This window comes from Melospiza melodia, chromosome 2, assembly GCF_035770615.1.
Source record: "Melospiza melodia melodia isolate bMelMel2 chromosome 2, bMelMel2.pri, whole genome shotgun sequence".
NCBI classification, from domain to species: Eukaryota; Metazoa; Chordata; class Aves; order Passeriformes; family Passerellidae; genus Melospiza; species Melospiza melodia.
Window position 1 is genome coordinate 11,997,664 of NC_086195.1, and position 18,329 is coordinate 12,015,992.

At 42.2% G+C, this 18,329-nt stretch overlaps 1 protein-coding gene across 1 annotated transcript; it reads left to right on the forward strand.

Moving 5' to 3' along the window:
* The first annotated feature begins 4,745 nt into the window (after positions 1–4,745).
* NR0B1 (nuclear receptor subfamily 0 group B member 1) lies at positions 4,746–7,255 on the forward strand. Its single transcript, XM_063150382.1, has 2 exons — positions 4,746–5,322; positions 6,859–7,255. Exons 1-2 carry the CDS (start codon positions 4,761–4,763, stop codon positions 7,101–7,103), a joined length of 807 nt encoding a protein of 268 aa, XP_063006452.1. The 5' UTR covers positions 4,746–4,760; the 3' UTR covers positions 7,104–7,255.
* The last annotated feature ends 11,074 nt before the right edge of the window (positions 7,256–18,329 follow it).

The following is an 18,329-nucleotide window of genomic DNA, read 5'->3' on the forward strand; positions in this document are numbered from 1 at the left end:
GGTGGTGGGATACAGAAACACTGTCAAATCACAGTCTTTGGGAGGCTGAAAAAGTTCTGGAAATTCTGGTCATCATCTCTCTGGACCTGGGTCCACCTCAACCAGCTTTGTCCCAGGTTCCCAGTGTGCTCCTCCTCAGGAATCCATTGTCCCTCCAGGAAGGGGACAATGGTGCCATCAGGAGTATTTGGTACAGCACATAGGTAACTACTTTTCCCTTAATCCCCACTTATTTCAAAAAACACCCCAGGAAAAAATAAGGGAAATGTGAATGATGGTCAGTCTAACTAATGGATAGTCACAATGAGAAAAGAATGAAAAGCAGCAATATACTTAAACTCCAAAACCTTGTTTTAATAAAGCATTTATTTTTACAAAAGACATATTGCTTATCATATCCTTATAACAATATTCCACATTAAACTTTGTTTTACTGTAGAAAAAAGTTAACTTCTCTTATGCTAATCACCAAATTGAGTCTGCTTTACATCTGATCTTAAAAACAAATATTATTTTTCAGCACTTACACTAAAAGGAATAGTGTTTATTTATAGGACATCAGGATCAAATTCTACACTGGAAAAAAGCTTTTCTCAAGCTAATGGTGCACTGAAGCACTGATGGCATAAAAACAAATGCTTGTTTGGTCTTGTTCTGAAACTGAAGTCTTGCCCTCTGGCCAAGAACCAAATGTGCTACCAGATGAGTGATAGGGAGACACTGAGCAGCAACATGAGAGAGTGAGGCTGCCAAGACTGCTCCAAGGCTTTGTCTGAGTTAAAAAAACCCTGTAACCACAAACGCACACACACAAAACCAACCCAAAACAAAAGCAATCCAAAAAAGCCCCAAACTATACAAACACATAATCCTTTGTCTGGAAGCTTGTAATCCTAATCATGAATGTACTACAAGGAGCTTGGAAATGCCTGTGTAACACCAGATCTCCCAGCAGAAACCAGGCACTTTCCCTTTATTCTAAAAGGGTTTTCATGCATTTTCCATCAAACAATTTGATTTCTGTTAGGGATTTTGGTTTTGGTTGTGAATAGAATGCTTTGTTGTTAATTTAGCTTGAATGCTATGGACAGACAGAACCCAGATTTTTAAACAGAGACTATACAAATTGCTAAATACCAACATGAAAAACACAAATAAATATTTATAAGATAAATAAATTAAAACATTCCTAATGTTTTAGCTTGGAAATAGATGATCTACCCTGGATAAAATAAACTTCCATGAATATCAGAGTACATTAAAAATTAGAATGAGAGAAATGAGTGTTTACATGCACTTGTCAGAGAAGGAAGTACACTTGTAACTACAGCAATGTGATTTCTGGCACTGAATAGTAAACCAAGTTTGGTTACAGTGTGAGGTACACATTTTGTTATAATTATCAAAGACAAAGTCTTTTTGTATAAGTTTGTTTAGAAAATGAAGAGTCAGCAAAATCATTATATAACAGGCATATTGCATCTGCATTTGAGACTTGTTTGAAAAAGAAATACCTTGAAAAATTAAAAACCTGCAACCAATATTGCTACACAGGGGAAAAAATCTATTGTAGACTTGGTATAAAAGTTATATTTGCAAATATTTCCTTTGTCTATAGCCCTGTGTAAGCAGCATCCTCCCATAATAAGCAGAACATTCCCACAGTTGGAGTCCAAGGTCAAAGCTGCAAAGGCAATGATTCCGGTCTCAGCTGCACCGTGCTTTCCCAGAGATATTTTCCAAGTTACAAACTCATAAAAAACACATCTAGATTCCATGGTCAGACTACTCATCCGTACCTCATAGGAGAAATGCTACTAAAGACAACTAAAAGCTTAGTGATGCTCTTTTTCTAAAAATTGACAAGGCTTACCTCTGAAGTTAGTGAAAAACCCCTCCCCCAAAAAAAGAAATAAAAAGGAAGAAGACTAAAAAGGCTGAAAGAAACCATCTAAAATCTAATGCTGAGGAAACACTGATGACTCTAACAGGAAACTACCTAGAATGGCAAAGAAATATTCTAGACAAATGAATGTCTGTTTTGTCATTGCCACCTATACTATCCAAATGAAAGAAATTGGTAATATTTATTAGTAGTACATTTGTTTTGCAAATCTAGCATCTTTTCTTTCTTAAAGGATGTTTGGTGGAACCACTGACCTGTCAGCAAACTTTAGACATCACTTAATTGGTGCGATGTAGCAGTTCTCTTCTACTGCAATGCCAATAAAGGGCTTTTTCATGTTTGGGTCTGTGGAAAATGTGTTTCATAGGTAAAACCAAAAGTATGATAATCTAGGTTTTGGGCAGCTTGTATTTGTAAAACAAGGTTTACCTGAGAGAGGTAGACCATCAGTGTTCTATATAAGTTTATAAAAAAGTGCCTTACAAAAAAGCACAAGTCATTTGTAGAGAATATCCCCTCTGAGTCCAACTGTGAAGAAAGACTTAGAGGGAAAATACTATGTGACTGTATATCTGTGTAAACTGATAGGGTAGGACTGACTTCACAGGAAAAAGAAATTGCCAAGATCCAGCTCAAAATTGTTTTGTTTCTACAAAATCCAAAGTACTCAATGGTATTTACTTTAAAAAACAAAACAAAACATAAAGCAACCAGCCAACCAAACAAAAAAAAAAACCAAAAAACCAAAACAAATGAACAAAAAAACCCACCAAAAAACCAAAACAAAAAACCTCAAAACCCAAAAAACAACAACAAAGAAAAACACACTTTTACAGAAAGAAAATGCAGCTTTCCAAGGCTGATTTAGTCTTCTCTTGGTAGCAGATATTCGTGGAGAAGGTACAGAATTTTGCTTAAAACTGGCTACTTTCTCTAACTCTCTGTCAAGGTTCTTCCAGATCACATGAACCAGAAAATGTTTCTGTTTTAGCCCATATGCAGCAGATAGAAGTAACTTTCTGTAGTGTTTATTTCCTCCATTCTGCTTTGCCCACTTTTATTTAGCCCAGCTGAGAAGGTGTTTGTTTTTCATCCAAGAATCCATATTTGACAATCACGATTCCCCAGTCCCTCCTGTGCAAACATCAAGGCCTGGAGGGAAGGAAGGCTTCCTTGCTCTGGAGTTCATATGACACTTGGAGGACATGGGTCACAAAAAAGTAAACATCTAAGAGGAGAGATTTATGGAGAAGCAGAGCCTCAAGGGATAGTGAAAATGGATGGACCAACGTGGCATCAGAACGGTGGGCCAGGTGTTGACAGGCAGAGCAAAGGAATTATTGATGGGAGTGGTTCCATAGGAGATCCCAGTGGGTGCTGCAGCTGCACCAGCCCCAGGGCACCCTGACAGAGCCTTCACAGAGCTCTGTGAGGTTTGCAACCTGCACAGAGCCCCCATTTGGGCAGGGACATGCCCGATTCTCCCTCCCGCACGGCAGCACTGCGGAGCTCATTTGGCACACAAGGCATCATTCCTTAGGGCGGGCATTGACAAAAGTCCTCGATGTCATTAGTGGTGTCACCTTTTTCCCCTCCGGTGGGAACTTAATAATCTGGCCCAGTTCAGCGCTCTTTCTTCAGCAATACACCCTTTCTCTCTCCTGCCCAGACCTCGTGTGCTTGCGAAGGCAGCGGGGCCGCTTGTCATTTCTCGGTGGGGTCCTGCAGGGCCGGGAGCTGCTCCCTACGGTGGCAAAACGAGAGAGCGGAGGGAGCTTCCCTGCCCTGCCCTGCCCTGTTCGAAGCATCCCGGCATAACACCAGCCGGGATGGGACTCGGGAAGAGGGGCCGGGAAGGGACATCCCGCGGACCCGCGCTGGGAGAGGAGGCTGCGATGTGCAGGATGTGGAAAACGCCAATCGCTTGTTTTTAAATTTTTAAAAGTTTAATAGTAATAAATTGGTTATAAAAATAGTAATACAATTAGAGTAATAAAAATGTGGACAGTTTGGAGTAGGACAATATGAGACAATAGAGAGAAAGAGTTACGGACGTCCGGGTACCTCTTTCTGGGCAGAACGAGCCCGAAAAAAGACACACGTTAACAAAAGATTAACCCTTAAAACAATAGCCTGTTGCATATTCATACATTTCATACATGATGCATAAATTCCATTCAAATACAGGATTCTGTCTGGTCATCGTCAACTTCTTCCTCCGAATCCTGACAGCGCCTTTGAGGCGGGAAAAAGCTCGTTTCTTCTTATAAGAGAGCAATAAATTCTTTTTCTCTGAAAGATTTAGGTGTCCCGTGGCTGCTATCTCGCTGCGAGTCCTTTCTTTTAAAAAAGTATCCTGCATAGCATAGTTTCTATTGTAACATTTTTCTAAAACTACATTTAACACACTACTTAAGAGAATTAATACAGCATCGCTTTCTAACACAACACATATAATATTCATTTTAATTTTTGCGAAAAGCCAATCATAGAATACATGCATTTTTCACACCGGATCGCGCCGCAGGCTGAGGGCAGAGGCGGCTCCCTCTGGGTATCGCAGGGAAGGAGGAGCAGGGTTTGGTTATGTTTTCCATCTCCCCTCCTTCCCCCCGCCTCTTTTCCAGCCAGTGAAGAGTGTCTGCCCCTTTGAGCGGCCGGCACAGCGCCTGCGGCGGCACACGCACACAGACACGCACACAGACACGCACACGCCCCCGCCGCTATAAATAAGTTTCGGAGCCGGGCAGAGGCGAGCGGAGCGCATCCACCGGCGGCACCGGGAGGCCGGGACAGCCCCGCCGAGCCTCCCCCGGCTCAGCCCGGCCCCGGCTCAGCCCGGCCCCGCGGGGCCATGGCGTGCCGCTGCTGCTCGGAGGGCCGGCGGCACAGCAGCATCCTCTACAGCATCCTCCGCAGCCAGGAGGAGCGGGCCGTGCCGGCGGCCGGGCCGGCGCCCCGGGGCTGCCCGTGCGGGTCGCGGCGCAGGGTGGCCCTGCGGAGCCCGCAGGTGGCTTGCAAGGCGGCCTCGGCCGTGCTGGTGAAGACGCTGCGCTTCGTGCAGAACGTGCCCTGCTTCCAGGAGCTGCCGCTGGACGAGCAGCTGCTGCTGGTGCGCAGCTGCTGGGCGCCCCTGCTGCTGCTGGGGCTGGCGCAGGAGCGGGTGCACCTGGAGACGGTGGAGAGCGCGGAGCCCAGCATGCTGCAGCGCATCCTCACCGCCCGGCAGCACGGCGAGCGCCCGCCGGCACCGGCACCGGCACCGGCAGCGGCACCGGGCCGGCCGCACCACGGCCCGCACCCGCCCTCGGCCGGGGACATCCAGGCCATCAAGGGCTTCCTGGCCAAGTGCTGGAGCCTGGACATCAGCACCAAAGAGTACGCCTACCTCAAGGGGACGGTGCTCTTCAACCCGGGTGAGTGGCCGGGCGGGGCAGCGGGGTCTCTCGGCCCGCCTGCATCCCCCGGGAAGCGGGGCAGGGCCGGGGCTTTCCTCGGGGTGAGAAAGGTGCTGGAGGAGAGGGACGAGGAGCAAGGTTTCACCTTCTGCTCCTTCCTCAAGACCCCGGCCGCAGGCAGGGAGGGGTCCGCGGCAGCTCGGTCTGGGGTCCGGAGGGCTGGCGCTTTCCAGAGATGCTTTCCACGAACAAAGCGAATTCCAGGCGCCTGGCAGTCGGTTAGAGAAGGCTGGGAGGCAGCAGCGGCTCCTTGCTCCTTTCCCTGGAGCTGCGGGATCTCTCCTGCCCGGCCCGATGGGAGCGGCGCGCCCCACAGGGCAGGGAAAGCTCAGGGCTTCCAGCCACAAAGTGCTGTGTGGCTTTGGGTATAGCACTTATGATCGTGGAGGTTTATAGGTTTTTTTTGGTGTTTTTTTCCCCCCATCTCTCTTTGTGGAGTATCCCATAGATGCAGCTCTGCCAAGTCGCTTATTATCGCGTCGGTGACGGACCTGAAAGGCAGTCAGGATAGAGCAGGCTGGATGTGGCACTTCCCAAGCACGGCAGTATCCTGTGAAATGGGACAGGGCTCTGCTGGCGCTCCCACTGCCAAACTGGGAGTTATTGGTGGTTAGGTTCCTGTAGTGGTACTTTGCATTTATCATCCCGCTCCTGTAGCTTTGCTTTCTATACAGATAAGAGAGAAAAGTTACAATAGTTAAGGTGAAGCTTATGTTACACAAGTCAAATTTGGAAGCTGGTCTAATGCAAAAAGATAGAGGAATTGCTCTGGAAGGAAAAATTTCTTCTCTGAAAGGGTAGTCAAGCATTTGAATAGGTTGTCCAGGGAAGTGGTTGAATCACCATCCCTGAAAGTGTTCAAAAATGTGTAGATATGTTGCTCAGGAGCATGGTTTAGTGGTGGACCTGGCTAATGGTTGGACTCAGTGATCTTGGAGGTTTTTCCACCCAAAATGATTCTATGGTCACATAGAGCCTTAATTCTGCACCTTCCATCTTCCAATATCCTTACTGTGGTTCATTGGAAAACTTCCTGTCTCATGCTGGAGTCAGTACTTGCCACTGATAAACTGGAGTACAAACAGCAGTCAAAAGAAGCCTTAAATGTAAACCGCGCATTTTTGTTGAAGTGAAAAATTGAAAAAGTTATTTTTGTTGTCTTCGCCTCTGTAATAGTGTTTTGGAGACCATTCTTCAATCAAAGTTTTTATCAACTAATTTGTTTAACACCTAAGTGAATGTTGACAAACAACATGTTTTACGTTTGTGAAAAAGAGTATTAAATATCCAGAACATCACTATGATAAGAATTTGACCTTCCCAATAAAATTTGGCATCTTGGCTTTGCATACAAGAAGCCCTCTAGCAATTTAAGTTGCTTCTTTCCTTAAGTGATAATTACAGTCTGTGAGCTGTTAGGAGTTGTTCTGTAAGAATAATGTTGTTTTATAAACAAAAAAATATATAAACAAAATAATTTATTTTTCTTTTCAGATCTACCTGGACTGCAGTGTACACAGTACATTGAAGGATTGCAGAGGGAAGCACAACAAGCTCTAAATGAACACGTCAGACTCATTCACAGAGGTGATGAAGCCAGATTTGCCAAGCTCAATGTTGTTCTCTGCTTGTTGAGATCTATTAATGCTAATGTGGTTGCTGAATTATTCTTCAGGCCCATCATTGGAGCAGTGAACATGGATGACATGCTTTTGGAAATGCTTTGTGCAAAATTATAATTAAAATTATAAAGGTGTGTAAAATAATGACAAGAAGTCCGGTGCAAAGGAAGCCCCAGAGCAGGATAGTGTAAAGTATTGTAAATAAACTAACTTATTGTTTTTACATAGATAGTATTTTTGTATTCCATAATAAAATATTATTCAAGTTCTGGAAGTATTTTTTATTAAACACAATAGTTTTGGAATAAGGTTATCGTCATCAAAACAAGCTCTAAGGTTGTAGAGAATATTCATATCTAAAGCTGACTAGCTATTCTTTTACCATGCCTCTAGAATAAAAAACATATTTACTATATTTGTACTTTCAAGGTGAGTAATCCTTGGTTTTTCAAAATAAGCACAGTCTTGCTGCTATTCTTATTACTTCTATTGACTTTAACAGAGTCAAATCTGTGAAGGTTATTAAATATTCACCCAAGGTTTTCTTCCATATGGGGAATATGTATTAGGAGTGTTTTGAGGCTTAATGAACCTTAAAGTAGCTTAATCAACTCTAATATTTGCAGTAAAACATTCCATTCAATTAAATAAATCTTTTCCCCCAAACAACAAGCAAATAAAAACCCCCTCAAAAAATATCCAAACAGCAAATGTTAATTAGGATCAGGAGAACTAGCAGGGTGGACTCCACACTTTTATTTCTTCTAGATAACTGCTAACTGGGACTTCAGTAGTCAGATTCTCCAGATTATTTATTCCTATTGACAAACCAAATTATTATGCTGAAACTTGGTGTTCCACAGGTACTTCCATCCTAATTTGTCACAATTTGAGATGTGACAATGCCTTAATTAAGCATAGAGCTCAACATTTTATTTTATTTTATTTTATTTTATTTTATTTTATTTTATTTTATTTTATTTTATTTTATTTTATTTTATTTTATTTTATTTTATTTTATTTTATTTTATTTTATTTTATTTTATTTTATTTTATTTTATTTTTCTTGGACTCGATTTTTTTCTCCCAAAGTCATTGTGTTTTCATTGGAAAAATACCCTGTTTTAGAAATAAAATTAGAAAGGGAAAATCAGTGATTTAAGGGGGATTTGTCTAATAGTTTTCCTTTCTTTGCATTCAGTTTTCTAGCTTTTCCCCAGGGGAATATTGGTAATGAAATGGAGATTGAAATGTGATGTTTTCCCAAAGTAAAAGGCATCAGTAACTCCATGTATTGTTTAGACATATATTAACCATCAGCAACAGTTGGTTTTTAAAACACAATTAATAAAGTTGAAGGAGTTGCTCTCCTTAGCAGGGAGAGGGGACAGAGCTGGAAGAGCTTTCTTTTGCTGCCACCTTGCGCAAAGGACAATCACAGCTCCTGCTGAGGTAAGGAGCAGGGGCACTCTTGTCTTGTACCTCCCCAGACAGAACTTATGGGAAGCGGGAATTGTTTGAGAAATAGCCAAACAATCCTAAGTGTACAAGTTCATTCAGAAATATCACTGAAATTTGTATTGCCATGGCACTAAGGATATCCTCATGGGCTTTGACACTGTCACTGAGGAAAAGTAACTGAGCAAGAAACACAGCCCCCATCCCAAAAAACGATGGTGGTCCATAAATGAGCAGTGTTCTGGTGCTCACATAGCTCTGTGTAGGCTTGAGGAATGTCCCAAAAATTCAAAAGAAGAAAAAAATGTAAGTAAAGTGTTTACTGCCAGTGCAGACTTCGGATCAGTTCAGACCATAATAAAGCAGGCTTAGTTTTTATGTTAGGTTGATCCTTTTATATGTACACACATGTATATGGACACCTATAACAAACATCTACGTGTGGATAATATTTATTGTGCATGTTAAATGTTCTGTGAATTTACAATAGCTTTTGAACTTACCTGGTATCTCTTTACCATAAATGTGTATCTATGTTTCCCTCTTTGTAGGCAGCATATGAGCTTACAATGGTTAGTTTTCAAGGATGTCTGACAAAAACCTCTTTCCACAAAAGCAGAAAGCATGATGCTAAAACATTTAAATAGTTGTTAGTGGCAGATGGTGTATCTTGGGTAAGGACTAAAGAGAACTCCAACAGCCGCAGACTGAAACAACTTCGTTGCCACATGGAATTCATTAATACTCACACTAGTGTTCAGACTTCTCTGCTAAGTGGCAGAAGAGACTTGTTTGCAGTACTCCTAACAATGAATTTTAATAGCTAAGCCTTGGTCACAGGCCAGCATTTTCAGCTGAACAGTCACCTTGAGACATCTTGGGTCTATTGTGCCACTCAATACTGTAGTTTTCATGACTCAGGGGTACCTGCCTACATCCCCAGGTTTGATGTCTCAACAAATTCTATGTTCTACTCAATTTTCTGAAGTTGTCATAAAAAATGTGCACTGCAAATCCACCTTGAACTGTACTCTATCATATTTCTCTTGGAGCAGCGATACTGTTAGTCATTCAGCTGTTGTCTATTCTAATGGAAGCACCTGGGAATGGTAAGCAGGAAATCTGAATGGGAAACTAATTTTGTCAAGGTTTTTGCAGAGAACTGGCAAAAAAAGTGTCTTTGTAGGCCAGAGTAAGAGGAATGACAAAGCAAGACATTAAAAGGAGATTTGTAGGAGGAACCAAGCTGAAGACTTGGGAGAACTGTGCAAGAATGAAGAGTTGGTGTGGTTCTGAAATGCAGTGGGGAAGGGTCTGATTTCAGTGTGGGGACAATGTGCTAGGAGCTGAGTAGGAGGAGCTGGAGGGAGATTGTAACTCACAGAACAAGCTAGAGGAAAAGGTCAATGTGGGAGGATTCATCTGTCAAGTCCAGAAGATTTATAGGGCAGGCAAGAGCCCACCCGAGAAGCTGACACTGAAGAGGACAAAGGCGTCCCCCCTGACCTGCTGGGACAAGTGGCCTGTTCTCTCCCTGTTCTCTCCCTGCTCTCTGCTTGTTCTCTCCCTGCTTTCTCCTTGTTCTCTCCCTGCTCTCTCCCTGTTCTCTCCCTGTTCTCTCCCTTTTCTCTCCCTGTTCTCTGCTCTCTCCCTGCTCTCTCCCTGTTCCCTCCCTGCTCTCTCCTTGTTCTCTCCCTGTTCTCCCCCTGCTCTCTCCCTGCTCTCTCCCTGCTCTCTCCCTGCTCTCTCCCTGCTCTCCCCCTGTTCTCTCCCTGTTCTGTCCCTGCTCTCTCCTTGTTCTCTCCCTGTTCTCCCCCTGCTCTCTCCCTGCTCTCTCCCTGCTCTCTCCCTGCTCTCCCCCTGTTCTCTCCCTGTTCTGTCCCTGCTCTCTCCTTGTTCTCTCCCTGTTCTGTCCCTGCTCTCTCCACTGCTGCTGCTGCAGAAAGGCCCCTGATGGCAGCTGCGCAGGGGTGAAGAGTGAGCTTCTCAGCCTTTGACAGCATACAATGGTCACAGAATTAAGCAAAACTCCTCAGATCTTTGGCCCTGGGTGCTCTACAGCAGGTTTTTCTGCTGGGTAGGAGAAGTACTGAGCTAGATCTCTTTCTGTCCTGTGCAGGGTGGGTGAACTCTGGCTCAGGTAGTCTCAGATGGCCACGGCCACTGCTGTGGCACAAGGGGTGATCTTTCTGGACATCCTGAGCAGCAGGAATAGGACAAAGCACTGGAGGCCTCAGCAAGGCAGGGTGGGAAGCAAAGTGGCCATTCAAGGATGCTTCTTGGTGATGTAGCCTTTACTAGAAGAAGGGGGGCAGGTCAAGACCCTCCCACAGCCTCAGGCAGTGTGTGAGAGCTCTGTTTGTCAGCTGCCTGGGACTCCTGAGGACATAAAAGCTTCCAGCCCTGCCTGCTGCTGAGCAGTGTGTGCTGGGAGCTCTGCCCTGTGCTGGGAGCTCTGCACTGTCACAATGCAGCACAAAATTTCTTGTCATGTTCCTAAATGTACCAGTAAAGACTGCTTTTTGTAGGAACCCAGAACATCCCTAGTCAAGACCCCTGTCAGGTCACAACAAATTTAGTAGAACAATAGTGAATTTATCACAATGTGGAAAAGTAGATTTTGGGGTTTCTAGAATGGGGGTTCAGGGGAAAAGATGGAGGGATCTGGGCACGTCCTGCCTTTCTCCTTCTTCTTCTTGGCCTCTGTCTTCTGCTGTGATGTTGGCACTTTTAGATTGGTTTAGAGTAGAAGCTCACTGTCTAACATAGGTGATAGGTATTGGAAAGTGACTGTAAACATTGTATACGTAGTTTTTAGTCTAAAGACATAACACCACCCTGGGGGCAGGCAGAGTGCCTGGAACTGTCCTGCTGGATGGACCTCAGCAGGGCAGGAGAAAGAATTTTATAGATAAGGAACAATAAACAACCTTGAGACCGAGAAATGAAGAGCTCTGACTCCTTCTTCAAGTGCTGGGCTGGGAAAAGAGACTTTCTAACATTTCTCAGGGTCACTCTGACCAGAGAGAGATCCCAACAGCTTTTCAGATCAAATATTGACATGGCTTCTGAGGATATTTTAGCATTTTCTCTGCTTGGTCTCTATCCCTGTCATTTCAGGCACCATTTTTTTTCAGCCCTGCAGGGTGTTAGAGACACTTTAATTAAGAGCAGTGTCCCAAACAATTTAACCCTGCAATGCCCAGAGTGTGTCTCAGGCAGAGGCAGTGCTGTACAGAACCATTCCCAGCCAGCTCAGCAGAGATTCCCATTGCTCCTGGCCAGGCCTGCCCCTCCAGCAGCCCAGACTGGCTTCTAATCACAAAGCACCATGTGCCAGAGCAGCCTTGCCATGTCCTTCTCTCTGAAGAGATCTGAGAAAGGATAATTTAAAAACCAAGTTGCATTGTCAGTTGTATGAGTGCTTCTTTTAGATAAGGAAAAGTATAGCATTTATTTATAATCTCACTTTTCCAAGTTTAATACATAACCTTTGGTTTGGTAACCTTTCTAATAGTTTGCTTTAAACTTTGCAGCATTTTGCTGTTTTGTGTAGACTGTGAACCTTGTTAATGCCTAATGAATAGCAACTTTCCTACCAAAGGTGGTATTCTGCCATTTAAATTTTCTTGTTTTGAATTGGCCTCAAATACTGGCTTGAAATTATGGTAGTCAGTCTCTTTCATCTCTTTTCAGACAGAATTTATTCCTCCAGTGGACCTTCTGGGAATTGCAATTTATCAGTTTTTAATTCACTGAAAAAAAGTCCTGAACAGTGCAAGCAAATATTATATAAAAAAAAAATTTGAAATTTTGAGATGCAGCTTGAGATTTGAACACATATATTGTCTTAGGACTCCTAATATTTGTTTTAGATTATGGAAGTGTAGTATTTTAAATCTGAAAGTACATGAGTACAATTCAATAGATGAGACAAACAGAGGCTGTCAGAGAAATTTTGACGAAAATATTCCTAAATCTACAAGCTCTGTGGGGTCACAGGGCTATAACTTGTTAGCTCTATGCAAATCCACAAATCATTCACATTGTTGATAGTAATGGGTAGCCATTTCACTGCTTGTGTCTGTATGAAATTGGTCCAGCTTCATTTACATATTCACAACATGCCTAGATGTAGTAAATAACCACACAAGTGTTATGCAAACATATGTGATACACAGACCCTTTTTCTTCTGTGTGTAGTTGTTATTTACTTTTTGTATAAGGGAAATTATATTCATTCCAGGTTCAGAAAAAAAGAGTCTGATCTTTAATTGTATAGAAGCACTCACTCTTTGGTCACATGGGATGAATTTCACCTTCCTGAAACTGAGCTGTCTGAAAATTTAACATCTAGTCTCGTTGGGGCATCTGGGCTGTGGTGGAGAGGATGGGGAGGCACAAAGATCTTCAGGTTCCTTTTGATCTCAGCATCCCTACTGTAGGGTGGCGTAATGGATTTGTACTTTGCAGAATAAGGCTTGATTCAAGTTAAACACTGAACTGTCAATCACTACAGTTTGGTAAAGTGAAACTTCTGGGAAACCATCAGCCATCTTCTCTCAGCTGAGACCATAATAAAACTTCTCACATATGCGCATACCCATACACACACACATAGCAAAATGTAGCAGGACAATTCATATTCTGTTCTTCTGGTGGGACTGAGTTAATAGAAATAACAAAAAAGTCAGTAAAGCCTCCAAATGTAGAGAAAAAGTATTTAGAAAAAACCCTTTTGTACACGTAACTATATTTGTCCTAGGAGCAGGCCTGCAGTTCCAAATTTTAAGTACACAACTAATATCTGCCACCTCTAAGTAAAAACTAGCTGAAGAAAATGAATCTGTTTTTCAAAGAAAGAGACAATCCAGTTTATTTTGTCTCTTTGAAACTGGAATCAGCAGATAGGGTTGACTGATCAAATGACCAAAAAAATCAGTACTGGAACTAAGTGGTTTTATTGTTAGTATTATAGGGGCTTTAATTGTTTTTTTCTTTTCCCATACTCTGTTTACCAGATGAGGGAGATATAGGAATAGATGTGACTCTGTCTTCAAAATGTTGCAACTTAGCCAGCAGCAGCCATTCAGTATATTGCTTCTTGTTGAGTACACTTTGGTGTCCTGAAGAACCAGAGCCGGAGGAGATCTTTAAGATTTTCCACAAAGCTGAGAAGTAGTGCTTCTAACTCTAGAATAATTAAGTGGAAGTCCTGGTTCTCCATCAGCTGACCCTCAAACAAGGTAAAGAGAACAAATCCTATTGCAGTGGGATCAGAGGTCATCTGAGCTGGGAATTTCAGCTGTTCCTAAACAAGATCAAATGGTTGAGATAATTTATGACCTGTAATTTATATGTTATTTCTAGCTGACATGCTAATCTGTGCAGAAATTGAGGGAGGTAAGAATGATGCTTGAATGGGTTTCTGATAAAGAAGTCCCAAAACTCAAGAAGTTATTGCCTTTAAACTGATTTTCAACAGGTCCTTCCTATAATTTCTGAGATTTTGAGTTGTGAACAGAAAGCTTCCACTGTCATTTGCTGTGGTCAAATTATCACAGCCTAGTTAGAACTTTGAATAAAGGTGAGTACATCATACAGCTGAACTCTAAGACTCTTAATGGCCATCAGCTGGAACTAGTTATTGTGTCTAGAAATCCTGCTCAGAAGATTCCAGCTCAATTAGAAGGGTGCCCTACTCTAACCAGAGGCACACCCAAGCTACAGCCCAGTCCAGCCCTGATCTGGGGTGAAATCTGAGTGTGATGCTGCAGTTTCCTCTCTCATTTCTCTCCTTCCCTCCCTCCCTTGCAGTGCTTTGGTTTTTATGTACCCTTATCAAAGCACTGCTGCTTAGCTTTTATTTTAGCATCGGGTTTTTTTTTTCTAAATAACTTCTTAAAAAGTATTTTAAGAAATAATGTTATCCCAGTCAAATTAGGAATCATTTAAGATATAAAGTAAATTGATATTAAAAGAAAGATGGGAAGTGCATCAGATATATGGGCTGAAAGGAAGTCGTGGCTCCTTCCACTTAGGTTGTTGCTCTGGACAACTCCACACATGGCAGCTTGCCTTGCTTTCTCCAGATGCATTGGGCAAGTTGTATACCACTCCTTTTCTCAGTACTGAGCAATTCATATTCCTGTTATCCATGTCTTTCCCTTCTTGTCACTGTGTTACATGTTGGGACAAAACTTTAAAAGTATTTTCTACCTTATTTATGGGACAAACATAGAGCCCTTGTAAGTGTAAAGCAGTTACTGATATCATGAAGGAGGCATGGCTTATTTAGTTTTGCCTGGCTCCTGAAGAGTCCAGCGTTCTTGGAGTTGCTATGGTCTCAATGTTTCCTTAATGCAAACCATAGAAGTAATTCAGCAAATAACCCCTTTTTCTATCAGTTATTTTATCACAGAACAGTAAAGGTGACAAGAAAAAAATATGAAGAGAAGCAGTAAAGCTGAAACAGGCTATAAATTACAGTGGATGTATACTGTGTTCTTCTCCATAGTCATATGGCTGGAAGGGATTTCATGGTGTCATCTAATCCATCCTGCTGTCCTGACAGGATGAATTGTACACCATGTCATACATGGCAAGAGCTTGTCTAATCTGTCTTTAAACATTCTAGTGATGGGGACTCTATAACACCTCCATTCAGTCTATTTTTGTGACACTACCCTTAAAATTCTAAAGTTTTCCAGGCATCTGAGCCGGCCCTTCTATATTGTAGCATAATCTCCCTTTTTCTTAACTAGCTCACCAGCCACGTGGACAAACTTTGTGGCAGAAGACTCTGACATATTTGAAGGCTGTTAAACTTACATTTTGTGGAAAGCTTCTTATCAGGATTCTTTCAGTCACTCATGTTCCCTAGAACTTTCTCTACAGACCGATTTGGTCAGTCAAAATCTGCAACTCACAGATTTTCCACTGGAATAGAAAAAAAATGCAAATTAAGAATTATACTCCTCTATGATCCATTTACACTATCTTATCATTTTTTAAGCATCACAATGAACTCTTCCTAAACATTTTTATATGTACTTCTTTTATATCACTCTAGCACTTTCTGACAGTCAATAATCACAGTTAAAACATATTTTCCAGCTTCAGTTCTAAACAACATGCACAGATTGCATTTTTACTTTTCTAACCTCATGGCTGTCGTATTTGCTGTTATATGCAGTTATATTTGAAATATCTCTTGGACTTTCTTTATTCAAGGTGGTCTTGACACTTGTGAAATTTATAAATAAGACTGTTCAAAACACTTAGAAATTCCCTAGTGGGACTGTTCTTAAACTGTCCGTGTGGGTGGATGAGCTTGGTGGATGGATAGTTTTCAGTGCCTAATTGCCCTGAATCTATGAAATGCAGTTCATTTTGTACCATTAGCATATGTCATTGTCTCAATGACCATTATTTTGTTTTCTTGACACAAATAGGCAGCACTTTATGGTAGATTTTAATTTGCTTATTTAAATTGTCTTAAACAAAAAAAGGAAAAGGAACCAAGTGCATGTGTCACATAGCAGTTCCTCTGGAATTAGTATGCAGAGAATATGAAAGGAAAACAGCTAATTTTGTTTGCAACAAGAACAATGATTTACATCAAAAGTGAAACACTATGATTTCTGCAGACCTTTTACTTCACAAACAACAGAGGCTTTCCTACATCAGGAATTTTGCTGGAGAAGAGGAAAAATGAAATAAAATAAAAAGAAGGCAGAAAGATTAAAAGAGCATATGATGGCTGCTATAGAGCCTGGCAAAATCTGCTACACAGCAGGTCTCCTGTGTCTGCTGTGCCATACTCTGTCAAAAGCAGCTCCCAAGAGTGGTGAAGGAAATGTTAACATTTCTAATCTTGGATGTATTCAGTGGTGCCATCTCAGTTTCATCAAAAACCTGCAATAAAATACATCCAGAACATTTTCCCTCATGAAAGCTTAGTGAAACACAGATGTTGCTGCTCCATATTTTCTCAGAGACCCTCAGCAGCTCCTTTCACAGGAAATCTGGGCTTCCCATAACCCCATCATTGCCTCTAACAGCAGCCTGCCATTTCCATCAACATTTTGCTCTGCAGAATTGCTGTTATCGTGCAACACTGTGCTTCCAGCACATTAAACTGGTTAGAACTGAGGCAGCAGAAACCTATCATTGCTATTGCTGGGGAAGAAAGCAGATGCTGTTCATATGCATACTAAGAAATGAGAAGGAAAAAAAATAAACTGAAGACTGTTTTGAAACTTCCTTAGAGAAATGTGAGAAAAAGCACAGTCCAAAAGGCAAGGAAATTACACTAATCAATATTCACCTTAAGCCTGTAGAAGAATGATTGGGATCCATGCTGACATTATCAAAAGCTTTCTTTCTTGCACATGTACTTTTCAATAACAGGCTTATTTTCTCTCTCTCTCGAGACTGGAATAGCCAATTAAGGTTTTTAAACATCTATGGGTTTTTTTTTTCAATAATCTGCGCAATGAATACAAATCATCTGTAACTTACAGTGCTGCTTCATGAAAGTCAGTACTTTTATCTATTATCTATTTTTATCTATTTTATTCTGTGACATCCTGTGGTTTTCCTTAAAATCTTATTTTTAAAATCTCTATTGATTATTTTTTTCTTAGCTTTAATAGTTTTCTTCCTAAAATATTTTGCATAAGAATATTAGTATGATTCCTGCTGAACACTTTCCAGTACTATCACAGGCAAATACATTCACATAAATTTTGTGTACCTAAGCAAGTTCTTATTAATGTGCCTATTATTAACTTTGAAGAAAAACCACTTCTAGACACAGAGTTTTGAAAATGATACTTGGTAACTTGAAGAACCTTCTTCCATTTGTAACTCAGCTGCCTGACATTTCATGATCTAACACATTTAAGTGGCAGGGTACATTAAGATGCATTCATGTATTTGAATAGTTTAACAGGGATTTTTAAGTCTGCACACTGAGGCTGCCAGCACCAAGTCAGAATCTCATGGCAATCATGGTGACCAGTGGGCTCTCAGGGTAGACATTTGTTCTGACAAGTTAAATAAATCTGTCCTGTCAATGGAAAAGGCTGCCTTCAGGAAGCTAAGCAGCAGATCTGCTCAGACTTGTTAAAACGGCTGGTCATTCTCTTGGAGGTATTTGGAATTGGAAATTCCAGATATATAAAGTGTATCATGCTGGACCTGACAGCTTAAGGAAGACAGAGCTGCTGCCAAATCCAACTGATAACAAGCTGAAAAATTATTGCCAGCAGGCACAGGGCACATGTGTGGCAGTGCAGGTCAGTGACAGAACCCAGGGCATTCCCAAAGCACAGGCAGCACCCCCAGCCCTGTCCAGCTCCCTGTCTGGCTGGGCAGGACTGCAGACCAAACGTGGGAGTCCAGGAATCCATGCACTGCGTGGATCCAGCCAGCAGCAGGGCTGCTCTTACAGCTGGGAGGTTTTCTCAGTCTCACTGAGGGCACCTGCACAGGGGGCTCCCAGGGATGCAGCCCCACTCCAGCTGCTGGCAGATTCACAGGCAGGCAGGCAGGGACACACACAGAGCATGAAAAGTCTTGCTGGAAAGCGCTTGGAGGTGAACTTTATCACGTAGACAGTCAGACTATGATGATCAAAACAGGGCCAGACAACTGCACTGACCAGACCTTGCTTATGTGTTCATGGACCCTTTTGCTCCCTTCTTCCCCCTCAAGCTCTCCAAATACTTCCCTTTTACTGATCTTTGAGTCCTCCCTTAAGAATCCCATAGAAATCCTGTGCAATCCTAAAATGTCCTTCCCCTGCATCCCGTGATATGTCCCACCCCTAGACAGGAGCCATCCTTTATCCAAAAGATGGCTCAGGCAGTGACCCATCCC

Excerpts from the sequence above, each read along its gene's own strand:
- NR0B1 (XM_063150382.1), top strand. The coding sequence starts at position 4,761 with ATGGCGTGCCGCTGCTGCTCGGAGGGCCGGCGGCACAGCAGCATCCTC. Across the intron at positions 5,323-6,858 it reads GACGGTGCTCTTCAACCCGG|ATCTACCTGGACTGCAGTGT; the intron begins GTGAGTGGCCGG and ends TTTTCTTTTCAG.